General features: G+C 50.6%; 2 protein-coding genes across 8 annotated transcripts in view; both read right to left on the bottom strand.

The window, feature by feature from the left end:
* Nucleotides 1-1,718: 1,718 nt before the first annotated feature.
* Nucleotides 1,719-8,434, bottom strand: LOC132488699 (uncharacterized). 4 transcript variants are annotated; one of them, XR_009531801.1, is made up of 3 exons: nucleotides 4,841-5,271; nucleotides 3,645-4,525; nucleotides 1,719-3,067 (listed from the first exon to the last, which is right to left on the bottom strand). XR_009531801.1 is itself a non-coding variant. In XM_060097201.1 (3 exons), exons 2-3 carry the CDS (start codon nucleotides 5,013-5,015, stop codon nucleotides 4,223-4,225), a joined length of 417 nt encoding a protein of 138 aa, XP_059953184.1. In that variant the 5' UTR covers nucleotides 5,016-5,047; nucleotides 7,742-8,434; the 3' UTR covers nucleotides 1,719-4,222. The 4 variants fall into 4 exon arrangements, 3 of the variants coding, with proteins under 3 accessions (XP_059953184.1, XP_059953182.1, XP_059953183.1); XM_060097201.1 differs by adding an exon at nucleotides 7,742-8,434 and having other exon boundaries at nucleotides 1,719-4,525; nucleotides 4,902-5,047; XM_060097199.1 differs by having other exon boundaries at nucleotides 1,719-4,525.
* Nucleotides 8,435-8,461: 27 nt separating this feature from the next.
* Nucleotides 8,462-15,845, bottom strand: part of CSNK1G1 (casein kinase 1 gamma 1) — a 151,543-nt gene continuing 144,159 nt past the window's right edge. Inside the window, exons 13-14 of one of the 4 annotated variants that reach the window (XR_009531800.1) lie at nucleotides 10,698-15,662; nucleotides 8,462-8,478 (exon numbers count right to left, since the gene is read on the bottom strand). Coding sequence is in view for 2 of the 4 variants with exons in the window: in XM_060097196.1 (XP_059953179.1) it covers nucleotides 15,608-15,662 (55 nt within the window). In the remaining 2 variants the exon portion in view is untranslated. Of the gene's footprint in view, nucleotides 8,479-9,991; nucleotides 15,663-15,845 lie in introns of those variants that run through there. The other 3 variants (XR_009531799.1, XM_060097196.1, XM_060097194.1) reach the window with 3 other exon arrangements.

The raw sequence follows: 15,845 nt of genomic DNA, 5'->3' as shown, positions 1-15,845 counted from the left end.
GAGGTGGAGGTTCTTCTAGGTAAAACTGTTGCACTGAGAAAGATGATCTTTCAACCCCCTCTTCCTCTCCTCTTCATTTTTTGGGTCTCTTAAGCCTCTTTCCCCACTCGCTGGTCTCACACTGCCCACACTGGGAAAATTGTTTACCAAGCTATGTTTTCAAAGTAGCCTTCTCCACAGGAGGAACTAATTAATGCTAAAACAGCATAAAAGCAACCTTCTTCCCACCTCCCCCCACCACCTTTGAAAAAAAAATAAGCTTGACAGATACAGTGCTCTCAATATGAAGCTTTTCTCTCATGATGATTTTTTAAAAAAATATTTGGCTGCGCCGGGTCTTAGTTGCAGTATGCGGGATCTTCGGTGTTGGCAGGCAAACTCTTAGTTGCAGTATCTGGGATCTAGTTCCCTGACCAGGGATCGAACCCAGGCCCCCTGCATTGGGAGCACAGAGTCTTAGCCACTGGACCACCAGGGAAGTCCCTCTTATGCTGATCTTAAACGTGTTTTTTACTAGTGAAAGAAGAAATCGTTAAGTAACAATTGAGTAGCAACAGAAAAAATTGGAACCAATGATGGCCAGACTGGCAGTTGTTGTGTGCCATATATGCACATCATAGTTATACCTTCTGTCTGTATAGATGTTCTTCATTAGTAGAGCAGAATTACAAAGCTGCCATTTCATAGTTGTTCCAGAGCAGATCCTAACTTCCTGGTGTTCTAGGACCTAAGAACCACAGGGATACAGGAATTAGTATGTGAGTGATGAATGTCTAAATTCTGCCAGAAATATTTGTTTTTTTTATTTTATTTATTTTATTTTTGGCTGTGTTGGGTCTTTTTTGCTGCACGCGGGCTTTCTCTAATTGCGACGAGCAAGGGCTACTCTTTGTTGCAGTGCGGGGACTTCTCGTTGTGGTGGCTTGTTGCGGAGCACGGGCTCTAGACGCACGGACTTCAGTAGTTGTGGCTTGCAGGCTCTAGAGTGCAGGCTCAGTAGTTGTGGTGCACAGGCTTAGCTGCTCCGCAGCATGTGGGATATTCCCGGACCAGTGCTCGAACCCCTGTCCCCTGCATTGGCTGGCAGATTCTTAACCACTGCGCCACCAGGGAAGTCCCAGAAATATTTATTTTTAAAGTGACCCACAGGAGAGGTCAATGTTCAACCCAAAAGAATGACGCAAGAATGCCGAAGTATCAGGCATTATTTTCATTCCTGGAGCCTTGTAACTAAGAGTCCTAGACGGATTCTTTGTTACAAATGAACCAGGAGAACTTAAAAGCAGACAAACCAACCAACCAAACAAGCAAAATTAGCCAAGAAAGATAAGACATTTTATTTTACATTCAAAAAGGGTGCAAACTGAGTCCTTTCCTCCCCAGATTGGAGAAGAGGTATACTTAGAGATCACATTTGTGTTTTCCATGGTGCCCTAGGAAATGGGCTACTTCTGAGATAATATCAAGACCCATTTCCATTTACTCCAAAGAAGGCTTCTTCCTCTGCAGAGGAGTTTCTACTTAATGGTGTACAAATCTCTCTCCTGGAGGAACTGTTTCAAATACACTTGAAATTGACATTCATGTTTAAAAATACTACAAGTTTCATTTTCACAGCTGAGCTTTGCAGACCAGTGCCAGGGTTTATGAAACAAAATTACGTATCTAAAATAAAAGGTTAAAAAGCATTTAACAATAATCAGACACATCCACGCATCAATTAAAACTGATTTCCACAGCTGATTTATACATTATCTAGTCTTAAAAAATTGCAGTCAACATCCCAACATCTTTTAAAAAGTACAATGGGCAAAGATTAAAGAAACAGACAAAATAATAATATAATAAATTAGAGCATGTAATACATCCAATGGGAATTGATGAATGAACATTATTTTCCATTGGGGGGGGCTTATAATATTTTTGGTTTCATCTTTTTTTCTGCTGTTTACTCTTCTGCTTGATAAATGGGGCTCATTCCCAGAGCCAGCTTGCTGCCCCACCAATTTGAGAAACTCATTTGTTTCTTGTTTACTTCCGAGAATATTCAGGAACACATGGTCCCAGCAACCTGGGCTGTGAGGGTCTTTTTCTTCAGGTGGGCTGTGAGTCTTTATGGAAGTTGTAAGGTCGGATCTTAACAAACGGTACCTCGAAACAGAGGAAAGCTTCAAGTGAGCTTTATTAGGGGGCGCTCCCGGGCGAGGTTCACTGGTCCGAGAGAAAGGGGCCAGAGAAGTCGCACCCGGGCGAGGGTTGGGCAAGATTTTATAGGGGAAGAAGGGAAAGGGGTGTGGTGAATCTGGGAGGGCGCAGGGTATTCCTTATTTGGTGGTCTCTTCGGGTATCGTGGCAATATCTGGTGCCGGTTACACCAGTCTTGGGACCGCTAGTTCCGCCCCTCGAAAGGAGGGAAGGCTGGGCCGGGTGGAAGGTTCCCAGGTCAGTTCCTGGAACTGGGTGGTCCGGAAAGTCTCCAGGTCAGTTTCTGGAACTGGGTGGTCCGGAGAGTTTTTGCGTTCCCCTGCCTCGGGCCAGTTGGCCTTACATCCCGACATCTTTGGTGTAATGGGGCGGCGTTCTGATCTCTGGCTACTTCATGCTGAATGGGGGCGTAGAAAGGGGAGTCGGGCAACCAGAGGTCCGAGGCTTAGGGGAGACCAGTGGGGGGTTCTGTAGGAAGCAAGGTGCAAGGACCAAGGAGCATTTGGTTTGTGGCCACCCGAGAGACTTCCTCCATGCGCCTGCGAAGGAACCTAAGAAAGCAGGGGGCAAACATGAGCAAGATGCAGATGAGAATTAAGGGGCCTAAGATTGGTGTTGGCCAGGTATAGAGGGTGGATCGCCACCAATCGGGAACTGGGGAGGCGGACTGTTGGTGTTTGCGTTGGAGTTCTTCTCTTAAGCGATGGAGGGCGTTTACGTTGTCTTCGAAGAGTCCTGTTTCATTGATGTAATAGCAGCATTCCTCCTGTAGGAAGAGGCAGGTACCTCCTTTGTCGGCCATCAGGAGATCCAGGGCTCGTCGATTCTGGAGAGCGACTCGGGCTATGGAGGTGATTTGGCGCTGGAGAGAGGAGATGGAGGCGGCGGAGTCTTCAATGGCTAGCTGGAGTTTATGTTCTAAGTCGCGGGATGTTGAAGCACTATGTGTTAGAGCTCCCCCCCCCCGCCCCCGAGGCCTGCAGCGACCAGGGAGGAGGCGAGAGAGATGCCTGCGACCAGAGGAAGAAAGATAGCTCTTTTCTGTCGGGTAAAGGGCGGCGTGATTAGCGAGGAAAATTCGTCTTGGCTATACAGTGTGAGTTGTGGGACAAGAGTAACGGGGATACATGGGAAGGGGGAGGAAGAATTGATCTCTTTTGTGAGGGAACCATTGCACCACAAAAACATGCCTGGTGGTGCTTCAATTGATGTGTTTACCGTGAGGGATGAGTTGCAAAGAAACCCAGTATCAGCTAGATTTGGGCGGCTGCCGTAACAGATGGTGAGATTTTTTGAATCAAGGAATATGGGGACTTTTAACTGGGAAAAAAGTGGGTTTTGGGAGGTGTAGGAAGTAGAATTGAAGGGCTGGTCAAGTGGGACAGCAGCCAAGGGTGGCCGGCCAAGCGAGGCACATAGAAGGCAGTCGGAGATGTTACCTATTCCTGTGTGGTTGAGTATCTGTACTGCTTGACGGTCGAGGGTCAATCAAGAAAAAGGATCCTCTTTGTGTTCGGGGTGAGGTAGTTGGTGTCTTAGGGCTTGTTCTGTTTCCTGGATGGCAGTGGCTTGTTCTCTCAACTGTTGGATAACTTTGGGAATCAAACTGATATATGAGCGAAAGACCCTGATAGAGCCCACGGGGTAGGCATCAGTTGCCCATCAGTAGATTTTTCCTTGTACCCCTTTTACCCATCTTGTGTCCCAGGGATCTTTGATGTTGATGAATAATTGACCCTTGCCATTTGTGGTGAGCAGGTGGGATTGTCGGAGCGAGCTCCTGGTATCTAGTTTTGCCACATGGATGTTACATGAGTGATGGGGGCACCCTCCATAGGTCTCATCCCACCATTGACAGTAGTCTCAGGTCTGATCGTAAGTGAAGCAGACAGCGGGGGTGGACCATCCCAGGAGAACACCTTCTATGTTAGAGATGGGGATCTGGACTGTTACCAGGGCCTGGCACCCATCTGGTTGGCAGTCTCCCGTGCCCAGGACTCGAGCGTGGGTCCGACCTTTAGCTTGCCATGTCCCGTGGACATGGAAGCGCCATAGGGAAATCTGGTGAGTCCTGGGTGGCAGGAGGAGGAGCAGGAGGAGAGACAGGGTGACGGACAAGCCGTAGTCTCGTGGGACCCAGCGGTAGGGCTGTCCAAGTCTCTGGAGTTGGGGCCATTTTAAGGCGGGAGACATGGTACCAGGAGGGGTGTCCCAAGAGTTTAGCTGCCATGGGAGTTGTGAGGATCACCGTATGGGGGCCTGTCCACCGTGGCTTGAGAGATTGAGGGTGTAATTCTTTGAGGAGGACGCTATCGCCGGGCTGTAGAGGGAGAGAGGAAGTTTCAGAGACAGTCACTGTTGGTAGATGACGGTCAGCGTGTTCGCGGAGAAGATGGCGAAGCAGGGAGAGGTAGGGAAGGTAGGAGGCTAGGGGTGGACTCTGGGTTGGTAGGTCGTGAAGGAGGAAAGGGCGGCCGTAAAGTAGTTCAAATGGACTGAGGCCAGTAGGAGTCCGAGGTGAGGCTCGGATTCGGGTAAGGGCTAGAGGAAGCAGGTCGGGTCATGAGACACGGACCTCAAAGGGACAGTTTGGTGAGGTGGTCTTTTAAGATCCCATTGGCGCATTCAACCTTACCGGATGATTGGGGGTGGTAGGGGATGTGGAGTTTCCAGGTGATCTGGAGAGCCTCGGATACCTGTTGAACCACCTGAGAGACAAAGGTGGGTCCGTTATCCGACTGAATGGATACCGGCAGACCAAATCGGGGGATGATGTGCTGAAGCAGGATGGTGGCGACTGTGTCTGCCATTTCTCGAGTTGTTGGATAGGCCTCGATCCAACCTGAAAAGGTGTCAATGAGAGTGAGCAGATATTGGAAGCATTTGCAGCGGGGCATATGGGTAAAGTCGATCTGTCAGGCTGATGTCCACGCATCTGATGTGTAGGAATTCGGGGCCGTAGGCCTCCTTGTGGGGAGACGGATGCGCAGGTTTGGCAGGCCATGTGAATCTTTGAGATGGCCTCTCTAAGTCCTGGCAGATGAAAGAGGGGGTCCAAAAAACGGAACATTGCTTTTGGACCAATGTGTAAGGATTTATGGATGTCTGATAGGAGGCCGGCTGCTTGGGCCAGAGGTAGGGCAATTTTGTTGTCTATAAAAATCCATCCTTTGTTGTCTTTGTGTGCCCCTTTTGATAGTAAGGCAGCTTCCTCGTGCGGGGTATATGTGGGTTGGGTAGGACTGGTAAAAAATAGGAATGGAGCTGGAGGATCCCCTTTTGTAAGCTCTCGGGCCACGGAATCAGCCTTCGAGTTACCTTGTGCTATTGGGTTGGATGGGAGTTGATGACCCCTGTAATGGATAATTGCTACTTCTTTAGGAAGCTGGAGGGCCTCCAGGAGTTTTGCAATGAGGGAAGCGTTGACCGCTGGGGATCCCTTAGTGGTCAGAAATCCGCGTTCCCTCCACAGTGCTGAGTGGCTGTGTGCAATGAGAAAGGCATATTTAGAGTCTGTGTAGATGTTAACCCTTTGGTCTTTGGAAAGGTTAAGGGCTCGTGTAAGTGCGATTAGTTCAGGCTTTTGGGAGGTCGTTCCTTCTGGGAGGCTGTTAGCCTCGATAATAGTTGAGATAGTTATCACCGCGTAGGCTGCCCGTCGGCGTCCGTCAGGACCGAGTATCGAACTACCGTCCACAAAGAGAGTGCGGTCCGGATTTGAAAGAGGGGTGTCAAAGAGTCCCTCTTTTGGTGGTTTGAAGGTTTCTATGACATGAGGGCAGGAATGGGATGGAAAACCCCCGGTGCCAGAGATAGGCAGAGGGAAGCCGGGTGCAGGCGGGGGAGAGATCAAGAGAAATAGCTGGGTTTTCAATAAATAGTAGGTGGAACTCCTGGATGCGGGAGGGGCCCAGGAGGGAGAGAGACTTGTGGCCTAGGAGGTCGACCAGCCGGTGGGAGGAAAACACGGTTAGTGGCTGGGCCAGAGTCAGTTTGAGTGTTTGGTCAGTTCGGCTGCTGCTGCTAGGGCCCGAAGGCATGGTTGCCATCCCCGAATGGTTGGGTCTAGCTGCTTGGAGAGGTAAGCCACGGGGCGGTAGGAAGGCCCTACAGGCTGGGCAAGGAGTCCAGTGGCTATTCCGGCCCGTTCATCCACAAGAAGGTGAAAAGGTCGGTTTGGGTTGGGCAGAGAAAGGGGAGGAGAAGATATCAGAGCGTTACGGAGGGTGAGAAAGGCCTGTCGAACGGCGGAAGGAGAGGTGAGGGGTCCTTGAGGGGTTTCTTTAGCAGCTAGATATAAGGGTTTAGCGAGGAGAGCAAAGTTAGGGATCCAGTGTTGGAAAAATCCTATAAGGCCCAAAAAGGAGAGAATTTGTTCCGCTGTTTCCGGAGGCTGGAGTTCACGGATAATCCGGGTGTGATCGGCTGTTAGACCTTTTGTGGTAGGGGTAAGGTGGAGCCCCAGGTAGGTTACAGAAGATACAGATAACTGAGCCTTGGCTGGGGAGACCCAATAACCGCGAGAGCCAAGGTAAGTGAGGAGATCTGCAGTATGTTGTCTTGAGAGGCTGAGAGATGGGCTACAAAGGAGAAGGTCATCTACATATTGAAGGAGTGTGCTGGGGGTAAGGGAGCAGGATGTGAGGTCCCGTGCCAGCGCCTGACCGAAGAGGTGAGAACTGTCGCGGAAGCCCTGGGGAAGAACTGTCCAGGTGAGCTGACTGGAAGTATGAGTATACGGATCCGTCCAGGTAAAGGCGAAGAGGAAATAGGAGTCGGGATGTAGGGGGATAGTGAAAAAGGCATCTTTGAGATCCAGAACCGTAAAGTGGGTTGTGGATGGGGGGATATGGGAGAGCAAGGTGTATGGGTTTGGTACTACTGGTGGAGAGGAATTATGGCCTCATTGATTAGTCGGAGGTCCTGGACCAGGCGATAATCCCCAGAGGCCTTGCAGACAGGCAGGATGGGGGTGTTGCAGGGAGAGTCAGTGGGGATAAGGAGTCCCTGGTTTAGGAGTCTGGTAATAATAGGTTGTAGGCCCCTAAGGTGAGTCTCAGAGATCGGAAATTGGGGCCTTGATGGAAATTTGGAGGGGTCCTTTAGGTGGATGAGGACGGGGGAATCGTGTGTTGCTATTATGGGCTTAGAAGTATCCCAGACTTGGGGATTGATTGGGTCCGGTGTGATTGGAAGAGGGGGATAGGAGGGGGAGGGTTCTAGAGACAGGCCGAGAAGAGGAAGCAGGAGTCGGGAGGAGGGGACCTTAGGGTCAAGTCTAACCAGCTGGAGGGAGGCCCCTAAGTGGAAAAGGACATCTCGGCCTAGCAAGGGAACTGGGCAGGATGGTATGACTAAGAAGGAATGAATAAAAGGGAGTCCTTCGATATGACATGGGAGTGGCCGGTCTGGAGTGGGAAGGATGGTTTGCCATCAATACCCATGACCGAGATCTGGGAAGGAGAAACTGGCCCAGAATAAGTAAGCAGGACCGAATAGGTAGCCCCCGTGTCCACCAGAAATGAGATGGACTTACCCGCTACCTGTAGCGTTACCCTGGGCTCGGCGAGGGTGATGGGGGTCTGGGAGTCCGGGCGCCGTCAGTCGTCAGCCAATCCCAGCAGTTCGAATGGTAATGCCGTTGGGTCGGCCTGCCCCCCCCACCCCCGCGTGGAGACGCTGAGGGAGGGCCAGTCGTAGGGCAGTCACTCTTCCAGTGGCCCGTTAGCCCGCAGCTGGGACAGGGCTTAGAAGGAGGTCGAGAATTGGGACATTGGCGAGCCCAGTGGCCTTCTTTTCCGCATTTGAAGCAGGCCCCCAGTGGGGTTGCCTTTTGCGGACCCCGTGGATGCTGTGATCCATGGGAGATGGTCGGCCTTAGGGCGGCTACAAGAGCTTGGGTTTGGAGGGCCACCTTCTGGTGCATCCGAGCCTGTCGGCTGGATTCTGCCAAATCCTCATGGCCATTGTAGACTTTACAGGCCATCTTTACCAGATCTCGAATAGGGCTTTGAGGGCCGTCTTCTGCCCGTTTTAATTTCTTTCGGATGTCCGGGGCTGATTGGGTGATAAAATGGGTGGCTGGGGGCTTCCCTGGTGGCGCAGTGGTTGAGAGTCCGCCTGCCGATGCAGGGGACGCGGGTTCATGCCCCGGTACGGGAGGGTCCCACATGCCGCAGAGCGGCTGGGCCCATGAGCCATGGCCGCTGAGCCTGCACGTCCGGAGCCTGTGCTCTGCAACGGGAGGGGCCACAGCAGTGAGAGGCCCGCGTACTGCAAAAAAAAAAAAAAAAAAGGTGGCTAGGACCGCTGCCCCTGCCAGGGTGTCGGGATCCAGCCGGGTGTAGAGAGTTAAGGCCTCTGTAAGGCGATTGAGAAAGATAGCTGGATTTTCATTAGGTTCTTGGGTTATCTCTTTTAGTTTTTCAAAATTGACTACCTTATGAGCTGCAGCCTGCATGCCAGCCAGGAGGCATTGGATCATGAGGTCACGTTTACGACGGCCATCTTGGCCATCCTGATAAGTCCAGCCTGGATCAGTGCCAGGTAAGGCAGTCGCTCCGACAGGCATGGAGTTGTCGGTAAGGTGAACCTGATCTGCATGGTTTCGGGCAGCAGTTTGAATTCTTTCCCTCTCGTCAGGGGTCAGAGTAGAAGATAGGATCACAAAGATATCGTGCCAGGTTAGATCGTAAGCTTGAGAGAGGTAGCGAAATTCTTTGATGTTAGCGGGAAGAGTCAGCAGAAAAGGAGCCTAATCGCTTTTCTACTTGAGAGAGATCTTGGAGGGAAAAGGGAACATGAACTCTAACTAATCCTTCCGCTCCTGCTACCTCCCTCAGAGGGCAGAGGAGATTTGGATCTTGGGAGTCGTGAGAGCGTGTATGCGCACTAATTGGCGAAGCAAGGGGCGTGGGAGGAGAAACCGTTGAGGGAGGCGGGGGAGCGGTTGGATGGGCCGGAGCGGGTTCGGGAGGAGGAGGGACCGCTTCAGGGTAGGGTGGAGGTTGGAGAGGAGCTCTGGAGCGGGGAGAGGCGAGAGATTCGAGTGGGTCGGCTAGTGGAGAGGGGTCATTGTCAAAGGAAATTAGGGGCTTGGATGTAGGAGATGTCTGTCTGGCAAGAAGGATCTGGGAAGTGGAACAATCGACGCAGAGGGAAGGGCGGGAGCGTAAATACCAGAAGGCCTGAACATAGGGGACCTCGGATCATTTGCCAGTCCTGCGGCAGTAATTATCTAGATCACGGAGGATGTTAAAATCAAAAGTCCCTTCAGGAGGCCATTTGGATTGTCTAGAGGATATTGTGGCCAGGCCACAGTGGAATAGAAAATAAGCCGTCGGCAACGGAGATCTTGGGAGAAACCGAGGGCTGTAAAATTGACTAGGAGACACCCCAGGGGCGTCTTAGAATCTGGTTTCGATTGTGAGGTTCCCATGACCCCCAGTCTGTCCCTGAGTGGAGAGGGAGAGAGGCATCCCTGGTCTCAGTCTCCAATTCACGGCAGGTCGGAGGGCGGTCAGGCGATTGGGACATCTCCACAGTTGCCCGAGGCCCGGAGAGAGGACGGAGGAGTCCCTCACGCGACCGCGATTAGGGACAGGGAGTCCGGTGGGTAGGGACTCTGGGGTTCAGAGGGAACAAAGCAGAGGACTTAAGCCGTTTTCTGCCGGATCGGGTAGATGAGTAGAGGTTTCCTAGTTGTCTCCTGGGGGAGGGGAGGAGCGGCCCGCGCGGTAACCCGCGGGGCTTGGTACCCCTCCCGGGTTTCGGCACCAAATGTAAGGTCGGATCTTAACAGACGGCACCGCGAAACAGAGGAAAGCTTCAAGTGAGCTTTATTAGGGGGCGCTCCCGGGCGAGGTTCACTGGTCCGAGAGAAAGGGGCCAGAGAAGTCGCACCCGGGTGAGGGTTGGGCAAGATTTTATAGGGGAAGAAGGGAAAGGGGTGTGGTGAATCTGGGAGGGCGCAGGGTATTCCTTATTTGGTGGTCTCTTCGGGTATCGTGGCAGTATCTGGTGCCGGTTACACCAGTCTTGGGACCGCTAGTCCCGCCCCTCGAAAGGCGGGAAGGCTGGACCGGGTGGAAGGTCCCCAGGTCAGTTCCTGGAACTGGGTGGTCCGGAAAGTCTCCAGGTCAGTTTCTGGAACTGGGTGGTCCGGAGAGTTTAGGTCTGATGCAACCTGTGAATCTGATTGCGTTCCCCTGCCTCGGGCCAGTCGGCCTTACAGAAGTGAAATGCATACAGATGAGTGCTGGCACGCATGTGCACACACAGACACACACACACACGCATACAAATGCAACCACACACACCCATCTGTAGATACAGTCCCCCGTAACACCCACCCCCACCCCGCCAAAGAAATGGCTCATCTTCCTGAGACATTCCTAACAGATTGATAAGCCTCTTAAAAAAGCTTTCGGTGTTAAGGGCTGGCCTGGGATTTGGTCTGGAGCTCATAAAGAGGAACACTGAAAATGTCTCACCTGCTCTGAAAGAGGGGATTTGCGGGGAAGGGGCAATCAGGATAGCTGTCCTCTTGTGTGTGTTACTGGGACGACTGCACTGCATCCCCATTTCTTACCATGGATAACCCTCTGCTTTGAAGGTGGTGATGGCACTGGAAAGATGATTGTGAGAAGTAAAAAAGAAAAGTAACAAAATAAATTCTGTCCACAGAACTGAGGTTTCTTTATAACACTGAGTTTGGTAATCAAACTAGAAATATATGGAGTACGCGTTCACTTTTTCCTTTGTAATACAAGCTGAGCTACAAACAAACTCTGGAGTGGACTTCCTGGTCGCTTTTTGAGAAAATATGTCAACTACTACTGTCTATATCCAGGTAACCTACTTACTATTTTCAATACAATGGAGACTATTCTTTTGCACTCAGTCACCTGCAAAAGGAATTAGGAAAAACATTTTAAGACTGCTTAATTGATCAAAGACTTCCAAGATTTCTTATTTGTGGCTAAAACACTGCTTAAAACCACAAACCCTCAAAAGAGCCACGGTTTCCTCTTTTTCTTATTCAGAAACAAAATCACTCCCCTCCCCCATCGAAAACAAACAAACACCCAAGAAAACCAAACCACAGGCATCCCATTTTGATTCCTACCAACCCATCCTGGGGAAGACTGGGAGTCACTGGCCATCAACCTCTAGATGGGACCTTCCTGGAGCCCTGAAGTTGGCAAAAGCAAGAACCCCAGAGACAAGTACCTGCTGCTCAGGCCAATCCAGATGGGGTGCCAAGTGATCCTGGCTCCCTAAGGGTTTCTGGAATTCACCTGCCCACCTTGGGGCAACGGTGGATTGGTGGCAGTGGCCTGACAAAGGCAATGTTGGCTGTATGACAATGCAAGCTCCCGATCTGAGAAATTGTAGCCCTAACATGGCTCTGACCCTGGAGAAAATGTTGTCAGGGAAATTCACTGGGAGTGAAAACTAGTTTAAAAATGAAACTGGAAGAGGTGACTGCGACACACGAGGCATGCAGACTTGGGAAAGACGCATCAGAAGATCAAGTTCCTCAGAGGAGATCCTTTCTAGGCTGCCGTGCAAGCACTTATTTTTCATAAACGCAGGCCATGCTGCTCCCTGGAGCGGGGAGCAGGTTGTCTCTTTTGCATAAAAAAAAGTTAAGGCTATGATCTTTAGCAACCACTCTGACATAACCTTACCCTCACTCATTTCTGACAACAGAAGTGGTTACTAACGCTGAGAACCAACACTGAATATGTACCCCCAAGGTACATTTCCAGGGAACCAGGTTGGAAGGTACTTTAGAGGCGATGGACACCTCTTCTGGCTAATGGCAGGGGCTGTTTCTAAGAACTTGGAGTTCACTGAGAACGAACAGGCAATCAACACTTCTTACTGAAAAACTCAGGCTCCTGCTGTCTTCCGTTGCCCTATATCCCAAAATAAAATGGGGCTTTAACTGGAGACCAACCTCATCACCTGACTTTGTACCTTCCTAGACCGTTTCCTCCTAGACAGACCCCAAATGGCAGGAGTATGTTAATTAAGGCAGACATGAAAGCATGCTGCTGCTGGCACACACTGCACATCCTTGCAGAGCAGTCTGGAGTGAAATCACTGGGAAACGCCAAGGGATGCACAGCAAGTAATCAACCCTTACTGCACAGACACAGCCATGCTCTGGTCACAAGGGAAGGATCCCTTAGGTCTTGGATTCCTGGCCTGCTTGCCTCAATCTGCTCAGGATGCAATGCCTGAAGGACTGCAGGGCTTGGGAGAACCCCTAATGTTGTTAGTGCTTAATGCTAACTCAGCAACTGCATCAATCCTGAAGAAAAAGATCCCTAGGTATCATGGTTATGGAGTGAAGGAAGCTCAAAGACTACCGAGCAAGCGGATTTGGGTGGGCGGTAGGTGGAGGGAGTGCCCAACCCCGAGGCCCTGGCTGAGGAATATAGCTACTCGACGATAGCAACGGGGCTGAGGAGGGAGGCCTGATGGGATGTGCTGATGGGGATGAAACTGATGGCCAAATTACTCCTTAGGTATCCTTCTTAAAAAGAAAAAAAAAGTTTTTTTTCTTTCTTTTTTAAAGGAAGGTCACAGTAGACTCTCTTGGGGGTCTGGAACCACCCTGGAGTACCAATGGCCCTGGGAGGATCGCCATTACTGTGCATGCCAGAAGGACTGGGGCTCTTCACCTTTGTTATGAAAAATCAAATATCTAGTAAGAGATCTGAGGGGGGCAGAGAGTGAGAATAGTGCATTAGGAAGAACCCCACGACTGCTCAGGTTAAATCCCGCAATAGCGAGCCTTTAAAACAAAGTTAAGACCCTGAAAAAGTCACAAACCCAGCTGCAAGAGGGCTTGCCCTGCAGCCAAGCTGGTAAATTCCTTTGCTTTTTCGTGGAGGTGGGGAGGCACTTAGTGGAGTAAGGGGTGCCAGGGATGCTCCGGACTTTGCCACCATTTCCTCTTGCCCTCCCACGAGAAGCAAGGCTTTTTCTACACAGGGATGTGGAGGTTAAAGATTCTATAAGGGAAGTTAGAGTTACGCAAATTGAGAAGAGTTACCCAAATGCCAACTGAGAAACTATGTAAGTTTCAGTGACAGTGCCTTAACCACCAGCTAATGTCAAGGAAGCAAACCCCGATATTCAAAATTCTTGTGGGGAAGCGGTGTGACCCTGCATCTCCCAGCCACTCTGTTCTGTTTATAGGAAATTTTCTTTTAAAGAAATTAAAGGTTACAATCTTTATATAAACTAGGCAAATTTGAAGCCAGTGAAGTGATATTTCCTAGCCAAGGACCAGTGGAACACAGGTGAAGCCCAGTAACTGATCCACGCTACCGCTGCTATCTCTGCTCCATGTAAGACACATGAAGGGACTTGTCAGAAAATACCAACTACCAGAAAGTATATCTGCATCCTCCAGTCCAAAAGACAGCCCTACATCTCAAGCCAGAGGCAATGATTTCCGTGTTCCCAAAACCCCCAGACTAAGTCACCAGCCACTGTCTTCCATGGTTAGCTCTCTCTACCCCCAGATACAAGACCTCGTTCTCTGATGTAATTAATCCTTTCTCCTCGATCACATCTGGAATGAGAAGTCACTGTTTGGATAAGTCGCTCATCTCAAATGAAAATCAAGCATGAGAAGTTCTATTAACTCCATACATTGGCGACTTTTCAAGCAGTGAATGAGGAACCAAGACCCTTCATGGCAGCATGTCTGGACATGGAGAGTGTACCGGGGAGAACAGGATCTAGATGCGTGGCCATCTCATCTAGAAGGAGTCTAAGTCCAAGTGAGAGGATAATTTCACACCTTTCATTTCAGTCTCCTTTCCCCAGGAATTTTCCAGCACTAACCAATCTTACCCTCCTGTTCACTGTAGCCCCATACACTGAGGCCTAAGCCTGCGGCTATGGGCCTGCTGGAAGAAGATTTGCAGGTACTTGGTTTCTGATAAGGCAGGCCAGCCCAAATGCTGTAACTCAGCTATTGGGGCAAACAGTACAGACCAATTTTATTTCCTGGCCCTACGATGAGCCAAATCCTGAGGTTCCTCTGGCAGTTGGAAGGCAGGATCACTTTCCTCCTTCTTGTCCACTAGTGGCAATACAGTGGTGGCTGTTTCATCACTAATTTTGTCCCCCAAGTCACTAAGGAAGTCACATGGCTATCTACCTGGAAGTCCCTGGCAGTGGAGGAAACAGACATTTCAGATTTTTTTTGTTAAGCATCTCCTTCTCTGGGATGAACTGTCTCCTGTCACACTCCGGCTTGGCTGGCTCATCCCATGTGCTGGAGAGCTAGGTTGTCCAAACTGCAGGCTGATGAGGTCAAGAGGCTCTGGTAGGGACATTCTTCAGCAGCTGAGAAGATGAATGAAAATTCAAGTATGTTTCCTTGCCAACCTGAGAGTTCACTCAGAATGACACAGAGTTTGGCTTCTTCTCTTCTGGGTGCTGCAGACCCAACTCTTTCCATTGAGAATGTCCTCTGGACCCATGTTCTCTCCGAATGGCTTGGCTGGCCCCATCCCCCTCAAAACAGAAAAAAAAAGTAAAACTCCCAATATAACCAGACACAATATGCATCTGCCATGTTTTTTGTTTAAAAAAAAAAAAAACTAAAAGTGCAATAAAGTCAGTTTTTTTTGTCCTTTGCTCAGAACAATTTGCAATGTTCTAGTACTGTCTGGAGAACAGAGTTCGCTTGTCAAGAAAGCTAAGAACGCCAACACACAGGGACAGTAGACTGCAGATTTCTCACAGCTTGTGTCCTACAGTGTAACTTCACAAGAGGGAAGAAGGGAGTAACCTGCACCCCGTGGCCAGCTCGGGATGGAGGCTGCACAGGCACAGAGGAAGAGGGAGCCATACTGCCAGACACACCTGGTGGGCAGAGAAGGTTCTCCTCCAGCCTTGGCCTGCATCTCCCTCCTACCTTCTTGGCCGCACCCCCAGCCTCTCAAGCTCCTTCAGCAGACAAAGCCTTCAGCTCATTAGCTTTTATGCTGGAGAGGGTTGAGGGTGGGGCAAGAACCAGGAGCAAGTAAACTAAGGGGAGGGGAGAGAATAGTAGTCCTTGAGTTTTTGTGAATGACACCTTCACTGTAAACAATAGGAAGGAGAGTCAACCAGGTGGCCCCAAGGGTAAGCAGTGGAGGACCAGTGGCTCTGGGACCTGCTCAGAGCCTCAGGCAGGTAGGGGCGGCCACTGACCCACTGGGCCCTGGCTGCCCACACTGGCTCCTTCTGGGGGCGTCTGTCTTTCTTCTTTTTGGTTTGGATCTCCACCCTCCCCCACAGAGGAGTCCCTTCCAATGAGAAATGGCAGGAGCTGCGGGTGCAATCAAGTCAGAGTCCCCAGGGCCTGAGGACTCCTGGGAGGCACGGGTCACTTGTGGCGCTGAGCAGTCTTCTTCCTTTTCCTCTTAAAGAAGCAGCAGCACCTGGAGCACAAGGAAGACCACAAGTCAGTGCGGGAGGCCCGCAGCTGCCAACAGATTTCTGCCTGCCTCTGCTTATTGCAGGGGTGGAACTCCCCCCTGGCACCCGCCCACAGGGTCGCCCGCCATCTACAGTGCACATACTGGAGGCAGTGGGCAGTGTCTGCCAGGAAAGCCAAAGGAGAG

Source organism: Mesoplodon densirostris, chromosome 4 (genome assembly GCF_025265405.1).
Source record: "Mesoplodon densirostris isolate mMesDen1 chromosome 4, mMesDen1 primary haplotype, whole genome shotgun sequence".
NCBI classification, from domain to species: domain Eukaryota; kingdom Metazoa; phylum Chordata; class Mammalia; order Artiodactyla; family Ziphiidae; genus Mesoplodon; species Mesoplodon densirostris.
Note: the sequence above shows the minus strand (reverse complement) of the source record. Positions and strands in the feature narration are given on the sequence as shown.

Bases quoted from the DNA above. Each gene is read 5' to 3' on its own strand.
- LOC132488699 (XM_060097199.1), bottom strand. From the start codon at position 5,209: ATGGCCTGCCAAACCTGCGCATCCGTCTCCCCACAAGGAGGCCTACGG. The intron at 4,526-4,840 runs GTAAGGTTGAAT...CTCCCTCTACAG, and splicing joins CTACCACCCCCAATCATCCG to CCCGGCGATAGCGTCCTCCT.